We start from the raw sequence: 17649 nt of genomic DNA on the forward strand, positions 1-17649 counted from the left end.
AGTAAGTAAAAAATAAGTACCCAGTGATTGAAATCTGAAATCATAGAATTGTGACTTTTCATCAAACCACAAGTACAGTGTAGTCATCCACTGTCCTATGGGTGCAGGCACTGGTAACCACCTCCCTATAAGGATGCTTGTGAAGCTTCAACCACCAATAGCTGTGCTGGTGTCAGTGTCTAGCTCTGGACTGCATCCCTCCTCATTGCCCTTCTGCTTCCATATCATTCTCTATTTGACTCTTTTGTGCCTGTTTTAGACCTGATAAAAGGGGTTTTGTGAACTTTTGTAACTCTAGGCAGGAAAATTATTGGTTTCTGACCTGCTTGAGAGATCATCCCTTCCATCGCTTTGTTCAGAAGGTTCTTGATCTGTGGTTGTTTCCTACCTCCCACAGTCAGCTCCCCTCTCCCTTTTCCCTAAACTCTCTATCCTGTTAGAGTAACTGCTGACTGGCCAGATCTTTGCTCTTCCCTGCACCTTGGTTACTGAGTGTAGATTGTACATGAACGTAGAGTGTGCCAGTTTGGATATATGATGTCCTCTATAAAAAGCCATGATCTTTAATCCAGTCTTGTGGGATGTTGGGATTAGGTTGTTTCCATGGAGATGTGACTCACCCAACTGTAAGTGATAACTCTGATTAGATTATTTTCATGGTGGCATGGCCCCACCCATTCAGCGTGTGCCTTGATTAGTTTACTTGAGTCCTTTAAAAATGCCAGCACATACCCAGACACTTGCTGCCTTAGCTCAGAGATGCGTGGAGTTGCGGACCCCTGACGTTGGCTAATGCTTAGACATTTTGGAGAACACCATTTTGAAACGCAAGCTGGGGGCAAGCAGACACCAGCCATGTGCCTTCCAAGCTAACAGAGGTTTTCCAGATGCTAATGGCCTTTCTCCAGTGAAGCATTAGCAAACCAGAACATAGAGTATTATGTTTCACGGTTTTAACTACAGTTGACAAGTCTGCACTTTAGGCAGAGGGAGTGAGGCAGCATAAACTACACTGAAACGTGTTCTTGTTTCAGACTTATTTTGTGTCCCTGCCATCTCTTAGCCACTTGATACTGTGTCTCAGTGTGTCCTTTTAGTTTTCTGTGCACATAATAACTCTTCTTTGCATCATTCTCTTCCTGCCCTGATCCACCCAAGAAGCTTTTAATAGCAAGTATCATTCCACTCTTGGTAGACAGGTTGAAAATTTCTGCAGTGCATTTAAACCATCATGATAACTCTTGTTTCTTTCAGATATAATTCCAGCCTGAAAAATCTCTCTAATCTCCTGCTGATGGGAAGTTATACAGAAACCAGGAACTACATCACCATGATCACCAGGATTCTGAGTCATTTGGCAAAGGAAAGCAGAAGTCCCTTGTGTGGCCAATGGTCACAAATTCAGGATGCATTAATTTCTTCAGTATGCAAATTAACTTTTGCAACTCAGGTATGATCCAAAGCAGGCTGAATTTAGCGTCTGTGAAACTGTATCAGCACAGGAGGGTTTATGACTGGTTAGCACATCAGCTAGAGGCCATGCTTATGAAACACAATCAAGAATCCAGCCAGCTTGTCTCTGGTAAATGTCTGTGGTTTCTCTACCCTGCTTATTATATATTTCACAAATGAATGCTGCTGGTTTTTAAGAGATGTGATGGGGGCAGGGGGGTGTTCAATTTGGATGTTCCTTTTTTTACTCTTATTTTTTTTTTATTCTTATTTTCACCTTTTCTGGTACAAGGAAAATGTTCAAAAAATAGATCGGGGTGATGAATGAACAACTATATGATGGTAATGTGAAAAATTAATTGTATATTTTGGATGTTGTATGTTGTGCGAATATATCTTAATTTAAAAAAATCCCCCCAAAATCCAATACCATTTACAGTTGGTCAAAAAAGAATTAATTACTTAGTTGTATATCTAACAATAAAAGTACAGGACTTATATAATAAAAATGACATAATTTTGATGAAAAAAGTCAAGGAAGATCTAAATAAATGGAGAGACATACCATGTACCAGAATGATTTTCTAAAATATGCTTAAATATACTTGGAGACTTCAACACACCACTCTGTCACTTTTTCTTAAAAAGAGCTTTATTGAGATGTGATTAAAACACCATAGAATTCAGCAATTTGAAGTGTACAATTCAGTGGTTTTTAGTACATTCACAGACGTGTACTCACTGACCTTTCATTTGTTTTTATTCTGGTAGCAGAAATATAACAAAATTTGTCACTTTAATCATTTTGAAATGTACAATTCAGAGGCATTAATTACATTTACAATGTTCTATGAAAAATAAAGAGATGAGATGATACAAGTCAATCATCACCACAGATAATTCTGCTGAAGTTGCTGTAAATAAAAATTATGTAAATCCAATCTGATTTTATCGTGATATAAAATGATATATTAGAGAGTTAGGTTCATAATTATGTGAACTTTAAAGAAATGACCCTGTCTTGAAATAGTAATGTCTCTGCTTACAACATTTCTGGAACTCCTGTCTTATAACTGTCTCTAGAAAACTTTCTCAACCACAAAGAACATATTTTATTACATTATAATTATAAGATACTTTTCCTTGAACTCACATTTTTCTTCTTCCATCTTTCTCTCTTAGACTATTTCAAAGTTTTCCTTAGCTCTGCCCTCTTAACTTACTCTTTCCTCTTGTCACTTGCCTGATGGGATCTGAGGAGGCTGTCTAGGGGGGCCTCTAGGAGGAGAGATGCTAAATTGGTAGGAAAAACTTGAGAACAAGGTGTTGGTCTCTCTAAAGAATGCCTGGCCTCCAGTTAGTCTCTTAACTGAAAAACATGGAATCTTGTCTGTTTCTACATAAGCATGGTATAAATTATATAGCTTTATATTGGTTAAGCTAACTTTTCTTTTCTTTTGTTTGTTGGTTGGTGTGTGTGTTTGTATCTCCTGTTCAGAAAGAAATGGTCGATTCTGTTCTTATGTTGAGTGACCTCATAAACTTCCCTAATAAGGTGAGTCCTATTTCTTTTCAACTGTACTTCCTTCTTTTATGCATAATTATGACAGCATGGATCAGTTCTTGAAGAATGTACTGTCTAGTATTCTGTTTTTGGCATTCATATTGTAAATATGACTTTCCCCCCAAAATTAATCTGAAGGGCATTGGTGAAGAACTTCTTTCCTGATATATGTTTGAAAACCCAAAGTAGAAATGGGTTAAAACAAGTATTATCCTCATTATAAATAATTTTATAAAGGGATTGTTCTTTATTAATAATAAATGGTATTGGATATTCCCATCTCCGTACCTTCCTTTCTTCTCACTTCTCTAGCACCCTTTCCTCCCCTTTCGGTTGGTCTCTCACTGGATTACTATTTGAGACATGAGAAGGGAGCCCATCCAGATTCCTCATCTACCACTAGTGTGCAAATATAACACAGCCATTTCTGTCTTCCATGGCCGCACTCTGTCATCATGGAAGGCATTTCCCCATTCCAGCAAGGGTTCATCCCTCTACCTGAGCTTGTAATATTCTCCATGGCCACCTCATTTCCATCAGTGTCACTGGTGCCCCTGGAGTTGTACAGTGTCCATCTGTTTGGCTGTAGGTGGTGATCCTCCCTCCCGCTCCCTTTTGCCTTCTCCAGGAGTTATCTCTTTCAGTTCACTGCTCTCTTTGCTATATCTTCCCTTTCACTATCTCATTGGATGATTCCCATTCATGCTTAGTATTTCACTCCTTTAAAAAAAATACCTCCCTTAAAACTATATCCTTTTCCAGCTACTACCTAATTTCTGTGTTCTTCTTTACAGCAAAACATTCAGAAAGTGAGTTCTATACTTGCTGAGGTCTATACTTGCTGTATCTTATGCGTTTTAAACTATCAGAATCTGGCTTTCATCTTCATCTCAACACTGACACTGCTCCCATCCAAGTCACTAAAAAGCCCCATGTGCCAGGTTCACTGGACCCCTTTCCCCACCTTTCTTCCCCTCTTGGCAACATTCTGTTGGATGCTCACCCTCCTTTTGGGGACACTTCTCTTCTCTTGGTTTCCTGACCCCATGGTTTTCTGGTTTGCTTCAGGTTTGATTATGGGCCTCCCTGGCTTCTCTGTCTACAATTTTTCCCTCGGTGCTCTCATCCAGGCTCTTTAAATCAAATCTATATGATGAGGACTCAAAAAATTGTGTATCTTCAACCCAAACGTCTCCCCAAATCTCCAGACTCACATATCCGATTACTGTGTATTTCAAACCCAGTATAGTCAAGGCAGGGATCCCTGTCCCACACCTCCAGTCCCTCTCCTTTCAACCCCATTCCTCTGTCCCTTTTCCCCATCTTAGGAAACACACTACCTTCCACCCAGAATGTCAAGTAAAAAATGAAGTTGTCATCAAAGATTCTTCCCTTTTCCTCATTCATCCACTTACAATTAAATCCTATCAGTTCTTCCTCAGAAACACATTTAGAATCTTCCTACTTCTCTCCATCTCTACTGCTCCCAACTCTAATCTAAGCAAACATCGTTTTTCATCCAGGTTAACATTCTCTCAAACTGTTCTCCCTGCCTCCTCTCTACCATTTTATAATACTTTCTACCAACAGCAGCTAGAGGGAATTTTTTTTAATTTTTTTAAACTTTATTTATCAAAAAATTAAAAAGCAAATGAAAAAACAACATCTCAAACAAAATAAAACAAAGGAATAAGAAAACAAATAATCTAAAATAACTACATTGCTTCCAACATGTTCCTACCATACCCCAAGAAAATTAACAAACCATAGTCATTCCTGAGCATTCCCATAACATTAAGTTTACCCTCCATAACTTATTTGTTATTAGAACCTTCACTAGTTGGTCCCCTATGTCCTAAAATATGAAACATTTATTTTACTATTTTTAAAAGCCTGATTCCATTAATGCCACACCCCTGCTTAAAACATCTTACCATGGCTGGCATGATCTGGCTCCTTGTTACCTCTCCTTTCTTCTCTCAGTTTTTCTTCCCCTTCTAAACATCCTCTAGGTATACTGGGCTCGGAAACTGAGTTCTCAGAGTCTGAGTCCCTTTTCGTGGTATGCCCCACCCTTGTCTTCACTGAAGATCTGAGGCGTTTGCATTCAGCTCTCAGCTCATATGTTACTTCCTCAGAGAAGTTGTCCTTGATCCACGATCTAAAATCACCTTTTGCTATTACCTAGTTTTTCTCCTTCAGTATTCTCACAATCAGCAACTATCTTATTCATTTCCTTACAGACTTTCTTCTGTCACTGAAACATAAGCTCCTTGATGGAAGGGACCATTCATTCCAGTTTACTGCATAACCTCAGCTGTGACACACTGCAGGGGTTCAGTAGGAAGATATGGAATGAATGAATGTCTGCCTAGATGACGATTCTGTCCCCTTCTTCCCATCTCTGCTGCCTTGATTCACAGCCACATCATCTTCCTCTTGCTTTACTGCAACAACCACCTATCTGGGTAGGCAGACTGATCGTAACTTTGCAACACATCCACCTACCTCCCTGTGCCAGAGCTATCTCCATTAGAAATAAACAAACAGACATCAAGGCTGGTCACATCACTCGTTTGCTTTAAAATATATGATGATTCCCTAGTACTTCAAGGATAAAATTCAGTTCTTCAGCATATCAATTGAGGACTCCATGCGGTCCCAACTTACCCTCTGCACATCTCCCCACATAGCCACCTTCTGTGTTCCAGTCACTCCAAATGTTCCTTACTTGCTAAATATATGAGACCCTAGAAGGCCTCCCTCAAATAGTGTTTTCCCTCAGCCTGGAGTACTCTTCGGCCTTCTTCCCTTGGGAAAGTATTACTTTCTTTTAAAGGCTAGATTCAAATGCCACCTTCTCCATGAAATCTTCATAGAGGCCTGAAGGTGTGTGTTCATTTTATTCTAGACAAATTTGTACATGACTTTAGCGCCTTTGACTTGTAATTATTTTGCAGACATCTGTCTTCCAACTCTTGATGACCTAACCTCTTAAGATCACCCTCTGTGTATTGTTAATTAATGTGATGTGAACTGCTAGAACAGATTACCCTGAAGTCTCAGAGTCTTAATATAACAGAGGTTTCTTCCTCATTCACACGCCTTCCATAAAAGGCGTTCAGTGGGTGGTTTCCACACGGTCACTGAGGGACTCAGGCTCCTTCTGTCTCATGCCCAGCGTCTCCACTGTGTGGATTCCTAAGTTGGGGGGATAGAGCACAGAGAAGGTGTACCCCTTGTTAACAGTGTTGCGCTGGAAGGGGCAGACCTCACTCCTCTCATGTTCCGCTGGAGAGAACTGGTTGCAGAATCCCCCCTGAACCCAAAGGGACCAGGGAAATGGAATCACTTCCCAGAAATGTCCCTCCATGGGATCAGGGGGAATGACTCTGGAAAACAGCCAACCATCTCTGCCACAGGTCCTGTTCGAGCAGTTCATGTCACATTAATAATATACAGTGGGTGATCTTAAGAGGTTAGGTCATCAAGAGTAGGAAGACAGATGTCTGCAAAATAATTACAAATCAAAGGTGCTAAAGTCATGTATAAAGTCTCTGAACTCAGGGCTGTCCACGGTTCTTCCTTGGCTCAGGGTGGTAAGTAGAATTGAATATGTTTGTCCAAGGAAACCATTTGTGATATTTTTGGTAACAACAATAACAAAAAAAGGCCAGTGTAAAAGTGAGCATAATGTATTCTTTGAAGCACTTATTTATTTTGGAAAAAGATCTCTTTTTTTTTCCAATTTTGAGTTCTGTTTTAATGATATGTTACTTCTCTGTGGGGCCTGTAATAGTAGTTTCACTGTATTTCCAAATGGTTTAATTTTACTGTTGGTGAAAGAGTTTGATGTTAGAAGCTGCATTTTGGTTGAACAAGAATGACCATCAGAAAATAGAATTTTAATTTCATTAGTTTATCATTTAACTGGACACATTTATTTAGCACCTGCTGGGAGCTGCTAAGCTACATAGAAGAAAAATATTTAGTCCTCATCTTTCGTGAACTGAAGAATGAAGTTAAATAAGCAAACAGATACACTTCAATAAATGTGCTAAGTCTTATAATTAGGAGAATGACAGAACTCCTCAGAAACTCAAGGTAACGGTGAAGCTAATTTTGTCTGATGAAGTGGGTGTTACGAGATAAGTAGGAAAGAATCATTGTTAATTTTGTTAGGTATGCTAAAGCATTGTGGCATATTTTAGGAAAGAGTCCTTGTCTGTTAGTGATATGCACTAAAGTATTCATGGATAAAAATAATGTCTGAGATTTGCTTGAAAATAATTTTTTAAAGTTGAATGAGCAATAGAAGAAAAATTATTGCCAATGAATGAAAATTGGTAAAGGTGGGCATATTATACTACTGTTCTCTTCTCTCTACCTTTGTGTATATTTAAAAATGGTTCAAATTACAAAAATAAACATAAAAGAGAGAGAGAAGGAAAAGACAAGGTAAAGGCTAGGCAAAGATAGAGTAAAGATATTTTAGACAAAGGCAGTATGTTTAGCATCATGCAAAGGCCTCGATTATTTGGGAACCCTAAGAGATTCCCAATGGTGCTCAAGAATAGGAAGCATGTGGTGATGGATGGGAAGGCAGAAGGCTGTAGAAGGAGGTTGGCACCAATTGGTGAAGGTACTTGTGAAGTTATTGTTGGGGTTCAAACCAAGTAACATTTTAAAGCATAAAGGGTCCTGTTCGAAACCATCTATTTTAATTTGGCCATTTTATGGATCAAGAAACTGAATATCACAGAGCAAATTGTTGCTTATGAAGTTGGCCAATAATCATCAGCCAGATAGAGAACAAACCTGGATTGAATCCAATTCTTTTGAACCCATTGCAGTAATTAAAAAAAGAAAAATAAAGAGAAACTACTCTCTTCCTAATTCCCAATCATAAAAGAGGCAAGAATATATTCATCGTGTATCATGAAACAGTTCAGTTACCTATTTTCTTTTCATATAGGTAACCTTCGCGAGTGCAGTTCTCATCCTTAAATACACTCAAATGCTCCTTTCTCAAAGCCAGTTCTCTGGGAAGTTGGTGATAGACAGAGGACTGATGTTTGAACTTGTCCTTCTTGTATCTGGAGTCTTGAAAGTATTTGACCAAGAAAAATCTAGGAATGTGGTCTATTTGCAAGAGGATGGAATTAAGGTCATCTCAGATTTGTTGTTAGTAAGTCATGCTCTTTCTTTACTGACAGGAAGACAACTGTTTCCTCTACCCCAGGAAGTTAACCTGTATTTGTAATCACTTCTCAAAACCAAAAATCAAATCCATAATTGAAGTGTTATGCTTATTATCCTGGGTGGTAGCTTGATATTTAGAAATTTTCATTTTGAATTTTGTGTTACCTGATGATAATATTGTAATGTTTCCAATGAGATTTTGCTTCTGCTCCATTTTCTTGTATTTCTGGTGATTTTCTATAGTATATTTAGGGCAGGTTGACTTAGAAATATTTCTCAGGAGATCTGTCTTTTTTTTTTTTTTTTTTTTGATGAATCACCTGGTGTAATGTAAATTCTTTCAACATGTATTAATTTAAAAAGTAGCCCTGCTGATATATAACTGCTAAAAACACATAAAAGTTTACTTCATTACTTTCTGCTGTAGTAACTATGGGAAATTAGCTCAGTGATTTTTTTTTTACCTCGTGAAATGGCTAATGCTTTCAAAAAGCAGTAAGTTAACGGTGTTTAGTTATGATTTGCCATTTAATCCTTGTATCAAAATCTTTGCTCAGGGAAATGAATCCAAACTTATTTGGGACTGGCTATCTTTTCAATTATTCCGTGTCGCTTCCCTGGTTCTGGATTCAAGATTATTTATTCACTTGGGTTTTAAATGTTGGAATCTGCCCCACTGTTTGTTTCAGAGCTATCTCTCTTCGAGTAACGAGCTTCAGCTCCATGTGGGCACTGAGCAGATGGAATTCCAAACCGAGATCCATCTTGACCTTCAGAACTCGATTCAGAGCATTGGGCCTCTCAGGGTTCACTTACCAGGTGATCTCGCCAGGCTCAGTCCTGCTGGGACAGAAACTCGGAGCACATGCTATATTAGCCAACTCATCCTCTTCAGAAAGAACCCATATCCAGGGGGAAGAGCTGCTGGTCAGGTACAGTATAAGGGATGGCCTGTCGCTTCCAGTGACGGTATCAAACTTTGCGGTAATCATGCTTTGATGATAAACAGAGAGATAAGGTTGGCACATTCACATCTGTTTTTAAGTTCTAACAAAAGGGCCTCTTGTTTGGTAGCTTACACTTATCCTAGAGGATCACAATTCCTACAGAAAAATCTTGGCAAATTCAGGTATCACTGTGTTTCAGTAATTGCACCCATTCAGCATTTCCTGTGGGGACTTTAAAGTCCATTGTCAGAGAGTAAAAAGATTTGAGTGGATGGAGTATGTGGTGTAGTGATTATGCCAAACACGAGGGTTGTTAACCTCTTGGATGTGTTTAATTGTTTGTGAAATCAAATGAAAAGTTTGACTTGAGTGAAACTTGAGAAGGGAGAACTGCTGTGGATCTACCAGAATGTGGCTCATTTCTTCCACACCTGCTTGAAATGTCCGTGTAGGTTGAACCCCTGAGGAAGCCTTTGATTCCCTTCGAGGTTGGGTGTAAGAGGGAACCCGAGTCAGAAGAGGGGGTAAGATGGGGAAGTTAGGAGGATTTTCCCAGCCCCTAGGCACTTTTGTCAACATCTGCTCCAACCTTCTATTATCCAAAAATCACCGTGAGGCCCCAGAGAACAGGGAGTGTGGCTTCCAAACATCTGTGTCCTCAGCCCTGGCTGAAATACCTGGGTCATTTGGGCATTGGATAATAAACGAATGTATAAGTTAATGGTGCAATCTTACTGATATCTCCATTTTGGTCAAAAATCCTCTTCTGGTAAAGCATCCATTTTTTTTTTTCCTAGAGAAATAAAAATGGCTAATCATCAAATGGAAATAGTTCAGCCTAACAAACAGTAAAGAAATGGAAATTAAAATGAGGTTTTTTTTTAATTTATGAAAGTGCAATCCTTTATAAACACTTACACACTTGTGGAGGTGTTGTGAGTTAACCATGTCAATTGATATAACTTCTCTGATAAGCATTTTGTCACTATGTACTGGGAGTCTCAAAAATCTGGACCTATACTTCTAGGAATCTACACTGAGAAAATGAGGAAAGATTTATTCATGTGAAAATGTTTTATTTATTTATTCCAAATACTATTGTTTATGATGAAATTTACCTAAATGTTCAATTTAGGGTAACAGTTCACTCTTTATTTAAATGAATTATGATGATCCTTATATAGCCAATTAAAATAAGGTCAAGAAAGACTTTTTAGTGATTTGGGGAGATGCTATGCAAAAACAACAAAGAAGTAGAACACTGAATCATCTGCTCCTTATGATCTCAACACAGAGAAAATGTTTAGACAGTGACTTCCCAAAGTATGATTTCTCTGAGCTGTGGGATTATAGGCAAGTTGTTCTTGATTCTTCTATGTACCTTTTTATTCCTTCCTAATTTTCTACAATGAATGGATATTCCCTTTGAATTTTTAAAATGAAAAATAGAATAAAAGAATAAAAATTTTTTAAAATTAATTTTAATAAGAGCAATAAGAATAAAGAACTAAATTCAGCCAAAATCCTGATATCCTAATTAGTAAAACTACTTTTCTTTTTTTAAGTTACCCTCTATGTTTTGTCCTCAGGTTCATAATTTTATATAATTGTAATAATAAATATAGCTATAGTTTGGCTCTCTGCTTTTCTCACTTAAATCAATTTTTCTCACTTATATCAACCACTTGTCATCACTTTCTCTGAGAAGTTCTTTGTTTCCAAAGATTAATGGAGCCATTGGCCTCAGCCTCTATCACTGCACCAGCAGAAGACTCATCAGCAGACGATGGTTAAAGACACCAGTGACTGTGGAGTTTGGCGAGGAAGATGGCCCAGTAAGGAGAGCCCTTCCCAGTCTTCTCTGTTTCATTTAGGCCATTCTGGCTGATTTTAACACATTTCTGTGAACAAAGATGAATTTTGCTTAACTTGTTTTCCTTTTGATAACAGGATGATCGGAGAAATAAAACAATGTATATATTGCGTCAGAATAAAGTGAATTTTCATCGGTTCATTGGAATTTCTGAAAATTCCCTGGAATCTCTGCAGATAAGAATTGAATTTTCTAAACCCATCACAAGAGCATTTCCCGTAATGTTGCTAGTAAGGTGTGTTGTGGGATGACAGTGACAAGGTAATGGGGTTGGAGCACAACATATTGACTTGAATTAGGTTTTCCAGGAAAAATCTGAGTGAATTAAATTGCATTTTTAAAGCAATAATGATGTTCATTGTCTAAAGAAATTATAGCATGTATTATACTGTCCAGTGATTAAGCTTCCACACTTTGTTTCCTGAGACTAGATTCCTGCCTATTTGGTTCATTGGAGTGAGAAACAGCTGTATTATTGTTAGTAATAATACATAGGTCTCATTTAGGAATCTAATTCTCACTGCATATAGACCTGGGCCAGAATTCCTTATTTTTTTTTTCCAAAGAGAAATTCTAAGAGGAAATGTATTCAAACTGACATAACAAGAGATGATAAATTAATCCTAGTACTCAGTAATGTTGCACTCACAAGACTTGTAAGGGCTGCATTTTATGACTGAATTCCACTGGAGAGCTAAATAAATGAATACTGAAAAGATTCTTGTGAGATCCTATTTAAAAGTGTTAGTGGAAGACACCAGTTTTTAGAATTTGTGATAAGTTTACATGGGCAAAAGGGTTATGTAGGAGAAGTGTGACTTTGGTCGTTTCTCCTCCCTGAGTTCCCATGTATTTTGGTACCTGTAAAGAATTATAGCCATCTGTTCCAGTTTATTAAAGCTGCCGAAATGCATTATACCAGGAATGGATTGGCTTTTACAATGGGGGGTTATTAGTTCAGAAATTTACAGTCCTAAGGCCATGAAAATGTCCCAATTAAAGCTTCAACAGGGCGATACCTTTTCTGAAGAAAGGCTGCTGGCATCTGGGGTTCCTCCGTCACATGGCCAGAGTCTCCTGTTCCTATCCTGGATTTAGATTCTGGTTTCCGTGGCTTTCTTCAAAATAGCTCTGGGCTTCTGTCTTGGCTTCTCTCAGGGGCAAATTCTGGATTACGTATTTTAGCTTCTCTCTAAAATGTCTCTCACAGCTTCTCTGAGCTCTCTCTCTGTGAGCTCTCTTAAAGGACTCCAGAAAAGGATTAAGACCCACCTTGAATGGGTCGGGTCACATATCCATGGAAACAACCTAATCAAAAGGTCCCACCCATAAGACAATGGGTCTTCTCCCACAAGAGTAGATTAAAAAAGGAACATAGTCTTGTATGGAGTATATAACAGATTCAAACTAGCACACCATCCCATTGCTCCTGGTTCTTTTAGGTGGGCCTCTTAACTAGAATGAAAGGTAGTGATGAGCAAGGGCCATGTCTTGTGCAGTGGTGATATCCATGCTTAGCACAGCTTTTTTTTTCTTTTTTTTAAATTTTTAATTAAATTCAGTTTTATTGAGATATATTCACATACCATACAATCGTCCATGGTGTACAATCAACCGTTCATATTACCATCATATAGTTATGCATTCATCACCCCAATCTATTTTTGAAAATTTTCCTTACACCAGAAAGAATAAGAATAAGAATAAAAAATAAAAGTAAAAAAGAATACCCAAATCATCCCCCCCCATCCCTCCCTATTTTTCGTTTAGTTTTTGTCCACATTTTTCTACTCATCCATCCATACACTGGATAAAGGAAGTGCGATCCACAAGGTTTTCACAATCACACTGTCACCCATTGTAAGCTACATTGTTATACAATCATCTTCAAGAGTCAAGGCTACTGGGTTGGAGTTTGATAGTTTCAGGTATTTACTTCTAGCTATTCTAATACATTAAAATCTAAAAAGGGTTATCTATATAGTGCATAAGAGTGTCCACCAGAGTGACTCTCTACTCCATTTGAAATCTCTCAGCCACTGAAACTTTATTTCGTTTCATTTCACATCCCCCTTTGGTCAGGGGGATGCATATAGACCTGGGCCAGAATTCTTTGATTTGTTCTTTTTTTTCCAAAGGGAAATTCTAAGAGGAAATGTATTCAAACTGACATAATAAGAAGATATTCTCAATTTCATGATGCCAGGTCCAGATTCATCCCTGGGAGTCATATTCTGCATTGCCAGGGAGATTTACTTCCCTGGGAATCAGGTCACATGTAGGGGGAGAGCAGTGAGTTCACCTGCCAAGTTGTTAGCACAGCTTTTAATCAGTTCTTCTTGTTCCACCGTATGAGCTAAGCCATTACATATCTGAAATGTATTCACTTAAAGGACTTGGGTTTTCAGTTAATTTTTTAAGTCACACACAAGAAGGTAAATTGGTTCTCACTAATTTCTTAGTCTAACTACTTTGTGTTTCATATCCTTAATTTGCATTTATATTCATAAGGCATATTGGTCTGTAATTTTCTTTTCTTGTGCTGCCTTTATGTGGCTTTCATATCAAGGTAATGCTGTGGCCTGATAGAATGAGCTAAGAAGGAAGGAATCCCTCCTTTTCTATTTTTTGGAAGAATTTGAGAAGGATTGTTATTATATCTTTTTAAATGCTTGGTAGAATTCAGCTGTAAAACCATTCTGTCCAGGACTTCTCTTTGTTGGGAAGTTTTTAATTAGCGATTCAATTCCTTTACTTGTTGTGGGTCTGTTGAGATTTTCTATTTCTTATCATGTCAGATTAGGTAATTTGTATTTTTCTAGGAATTTGTCTATATTATCTAGGTTTAAAAATTTGTTGGAATATGATTGTTCATAATACCCTTTCATAATCCTTTTTATTTCTGTAAGTTTGGTAGGAATGTCTCCACTTTTATTCCTGATTTTAATTATTTGTGTCCTCCCTTTCTCTTTGTCAGTCTGGCTAAAGGTTTGTCAATTTTATTGATCTTTTCAAAAAAACAATTTTTGGTTTGTTTGCGGGACACTGATTACGTGCTTCGACTTGGCGGGCCTGGGCTGGGGGACCTGATCAGCCCCTGGGGAGGGTGGTGGGCACGGGCGACAGCGCCCTCCACAGCCCCCCAGGCCTGAGAAAGTGAGGCCGGAGGCAGGCCCCATTTCCTCACCCCAAAGTACAATCGTTGGGGAGGGCTTGCCGGAGAAATACCCCACCCCCGTGCCTTACCCGTGCCCTCCACCCTCTTCGTTACCGGAGCAACTCCCGCACCTTTTCAATCAACCTTCACGCCCTCTCAGAACCAATCCAAGCCTTTAACCCCTACAGCCACCCCGCCCTCTAAACCGCTCGATATAAGCTTGTACTCTCCCCTAATAAACTCTCTTGGTTTCTTCACCCTAAAAAGAAACGTGTCCCGCCTGTTCCTTTCTCACTGCCCTCCATACTTTGCACGCCTCCGCCGGGGACCTGGCCGAGTCCCCCGCCTCGCCCTCGCCTCCGGGAAAGAGCCCCCGCCGCCGGTACCCTCCGAGCAATCCTGAGAGCCTAGGATTTAGCAACCGGCCGCCACCCCCCCCCCCCAGACGAATCAACTACGACCGCAACTGGCGCCCAACGTGGGGCTCGAACCCACGACCCTGGGATTAAAGGTCCTCTCCACGCAGCGGTCCAGTAAACCACCCGCTCGCCCGGACGCCTCTCCACCTCCCCTTCTCCTCGCCTGCAAGATGATGCAGCACAACCAATCTGGATCCCGGGAAAAGCAATCCGACCCGCCACCAGCAGCCAAACGGCTGACAAGACGAGAACGCCGCCGTCTCCGCAGCCTAACGCACCAGATGACAACAGTACACCTGAGCCTGGACCCCAGTCCGAGTGAAACCCCGGAGAAACAAAAAATCAGAGAAATTATACGCCTCTATAGACAGGCAAAAGCCAGCCCCCTACACCTCCGCAACCCTCACCCCAGCATAGCTTCCCTTCTAATAATCATGTTAACTCTCGCCTCTTCCACCCAGGCCAACCCCCACCAGCCTTGGAAATGGATCTTAACACAATGGGAAGATTCCAAAATTGTGCAAACCAATACCACCGCAGGGCGACCCTCTTTTCTCGTCAACGCCTCTAATCTATTTCCCAACCCTCCCGTTGGCAGTAATGAACACCAATATTATATGTGCCCAGCCTCCAACCCTGGAAAATCGTATTGCAATGCCCCCAATCAATATTATTGTGCCTATTGGGGCTGCGAGACACTAGCTACTGGTTGGAAGCCGTCTAGCGTTGATCACTATCTTACCCTACACTGGGCCCCCTGGAACTGCAAACCCCGTGATGAGCCCGTTTATTTCAGCACGGACGACAGTTCCCACCTTCCACCCACAGGTACCTGCACTCACCTTAATCTTACCGTGCAACTCCCCACTGATCCTTCCTGGTTAACCGGTCGAACTTGGGGCTTCAGAATCTATAAGGACGGAACCGACCCAGGATCACTTATTCTCATAAAAAAAGAGGCTGCAAACCAACCAGGCCAAAATACTGCATTAAGAACACCCTCTGGCGTAGGTCCCAACCAAGTCATTAACCCCCTTTTTCCACAGCCCCCCAGCCGCACCTCGAGTACAAGCAGCACACCCGGAAACCGCACCTCAGCTGCAAACGGCGCGTCGCCAACACCACCACCCCAACCTCGTCCGCCCCCCCGCCCGTTACTCCTCTCCCCTCCTCAGCCTTATCCAAGCAGCCTTCACCTCAGTGAATTCCTCCAACCCCAATCTTACCTCCTCTTGTTGGCTTTGCCTCTCCACTTCCTCCCCCCTGTATGAGCCAGTTGCCTCCAACCTCTCCTTTTCAGAAAACACAGAGGACAGCCCCTCGGAATGCAATTGGAATACCTCTGCCGTCCCCCTAACCTTTCATTCAGTCTCCTTTACAGGAAAGTGCATCCGCCCTCGCTCAAGTAACTCTCCCAACCTCACAGCTTGTGCCGACTACTCATCTCCCAGCAGCTCTGCAAAATTTCTCATTCCTCATAACTCCTCCCAATGGCTCTGCTCCTCTACAGGGCTTACCCCCTGCCTTAACGTGCAAACCCTCAATACAACTAATGAAACTTGCCTCCTAATTGTCCTTATCCCTAGGGTCCTGTACCACAGCGAGGAAGACTTCTTCCTCCACCTGGAAACAACTGCAGTTACTGCCCCTCTGCAAAAGCGAGAGCCCATCACCGTCCTCACGATTGCCACCCTCCTAGGTCTTGCAGGCGCTGGCACCGGAATCGCTGCATTAGCCAGTCAAGGCTCCGCCCTAACTCACCTCTGGGCGGCTGTTGACGAGGACATTCGTCACCTACAAGACGCTATTTCCCATCTTAAAAATTCTGTCAATTCCCTCTCTGAGGTCGTGCTCCAAAACCGCCGAGGTCTCGACCTTCTCCTCCTCAAAGAAGGAGGCCTTTGCGCCGCCCTAGGAGAAGAGTGCTGTGTATATGCCAATTCCACAGGTCTCGCCGAGGACAGCCTAAAAAAGGTCCGAGAGGGACTAGAACAACGCAAAAGAGACCGTGAAGCCGCCAACTATTGGTCCCATATCTTTGCCCCCATCCTCCCATACCTCCTCCCTCTCCTCGGCCCCCTACTAATGATTATTCTAGCTCTCACCCTAGGGCCCTGCATTATCCGCAAAATTGTCCAACTTGCTAAGAACCAAGCCGATGCTGTCTTTTCATCATTTGTGCAAGTCCAGTATCAACGACTTGCCTCCACTGAAAAAGCTGACCCTCCGCAGCGCCACCACCCTCGTCCATCCCGCAAGCAGCGAGGCCCCTCTCGAGCGCTCGGGCGCCACACCAACGCCGAGCTCCAGCCTCTCTGAGCAACCGTCAACCCCTTTTCCCCTCCCCGGCCTCCCCTTCCCTCATCCCTTAGCGGACCTCTCCGGTAAGCTTCTTCCTTTAATTAAAACAGAAGGGGGAAATGCGGGACACTGATTACGTGCTTCGACTTGGCGGGCCTGGGCTGGGGGACCTGATCAGCCCCTGGGGAGGGTGGTGGGCACGGGCGACAGCGCCCTCCACAGCCCCCCAGGCCTGAGAAAGTGAGGCCGGAGGCAGGCCCCATTTCCTCACCCCAAAGTACAATCGTTGGGGAGGGCTTGCCGGAGAAAAACCCCACCCCCGTGCCTTACCCGTACCCTCCACCCTCTTCGTTACCGGAGCAACTCCCGCACCTTTTCAATCAACCTTCACGCCCTCTCAGAACCAATCCAAGCCTTTAACCCCTACAGCCACCCCGCCCTCTAAACCGCCCGATATAAGCTTGTACTCTCCCCTAATAAACTCTCTTGGTTTCTTCACCCTAAAAAGAAACGTGTCCCGCCTGTTCCTTTCTCGCCGCCCTCCATACTTTGCACGCCTCCGCCAGGGACCTGGCCGAGTCCCCCGCCTCGCCCTCGCCTCCGGGAAAGAGCCCCCGCCGCCGGTACCCTCGGAGCAATCCTGAGAGCCTAGGATTTAGCAACCGGCCGCCACCCCCCCCCCAGACGAATCAACTACGACCGCATTTGTTGATTCTTTCTATTGTTTTTCTATT

General features: G+C 41.7%; 1 protein-coding gene across 1 annotated transcript in view; it reads left to right on the top strand.

Annotated features, from left to right (window-relative positions):
* PKD1L1 (polycystin 1 like 1, transient receptor potential channel interacting) overlaps positions 1-17649 on the top strand; it is a 201059-nt gene that overhangs the window by 82860 nt on the left and 100550 nt on the right. The window contains exons 23-28 of the mRNA XM_037837205.1: positions 1255-1450; positions 2951-3007; positions 7992-8204; positions 8908-9150; positions 10890-11000; positions 11116-11273. Coding sequence (XP_037693133.1) covers positions 1255-1450; positions 2951-3007; positions 7992-8204; positions 8908-9150; positions 10890-11000; positions 11116-11273 — 978 coding nt within the window. The remainder of the gene's footprint in view (positions 1-1254; positions 1451-2950; positions 3008-7991; positions 8205-8907; positions 9151-10889; positions 11001-11115; positions 11274-17649) is intronic.

The sequence above is a fragment of the Choloepus didactylus genome, chromosome 5, assembly GCF_015220235.1.
Source record: "Choloepus didactylus isolate mChoDid1 chromosome 5, mChoDid1.pri, whole genome shotgun sequence".
In the NCBI taxonomy this organism is placed as follows: Eukaryota; Metazoa; Chordata; class Mammalia; order Pilosa; family Megalonychidae; genus Choloepus; species Choloepus didactylus.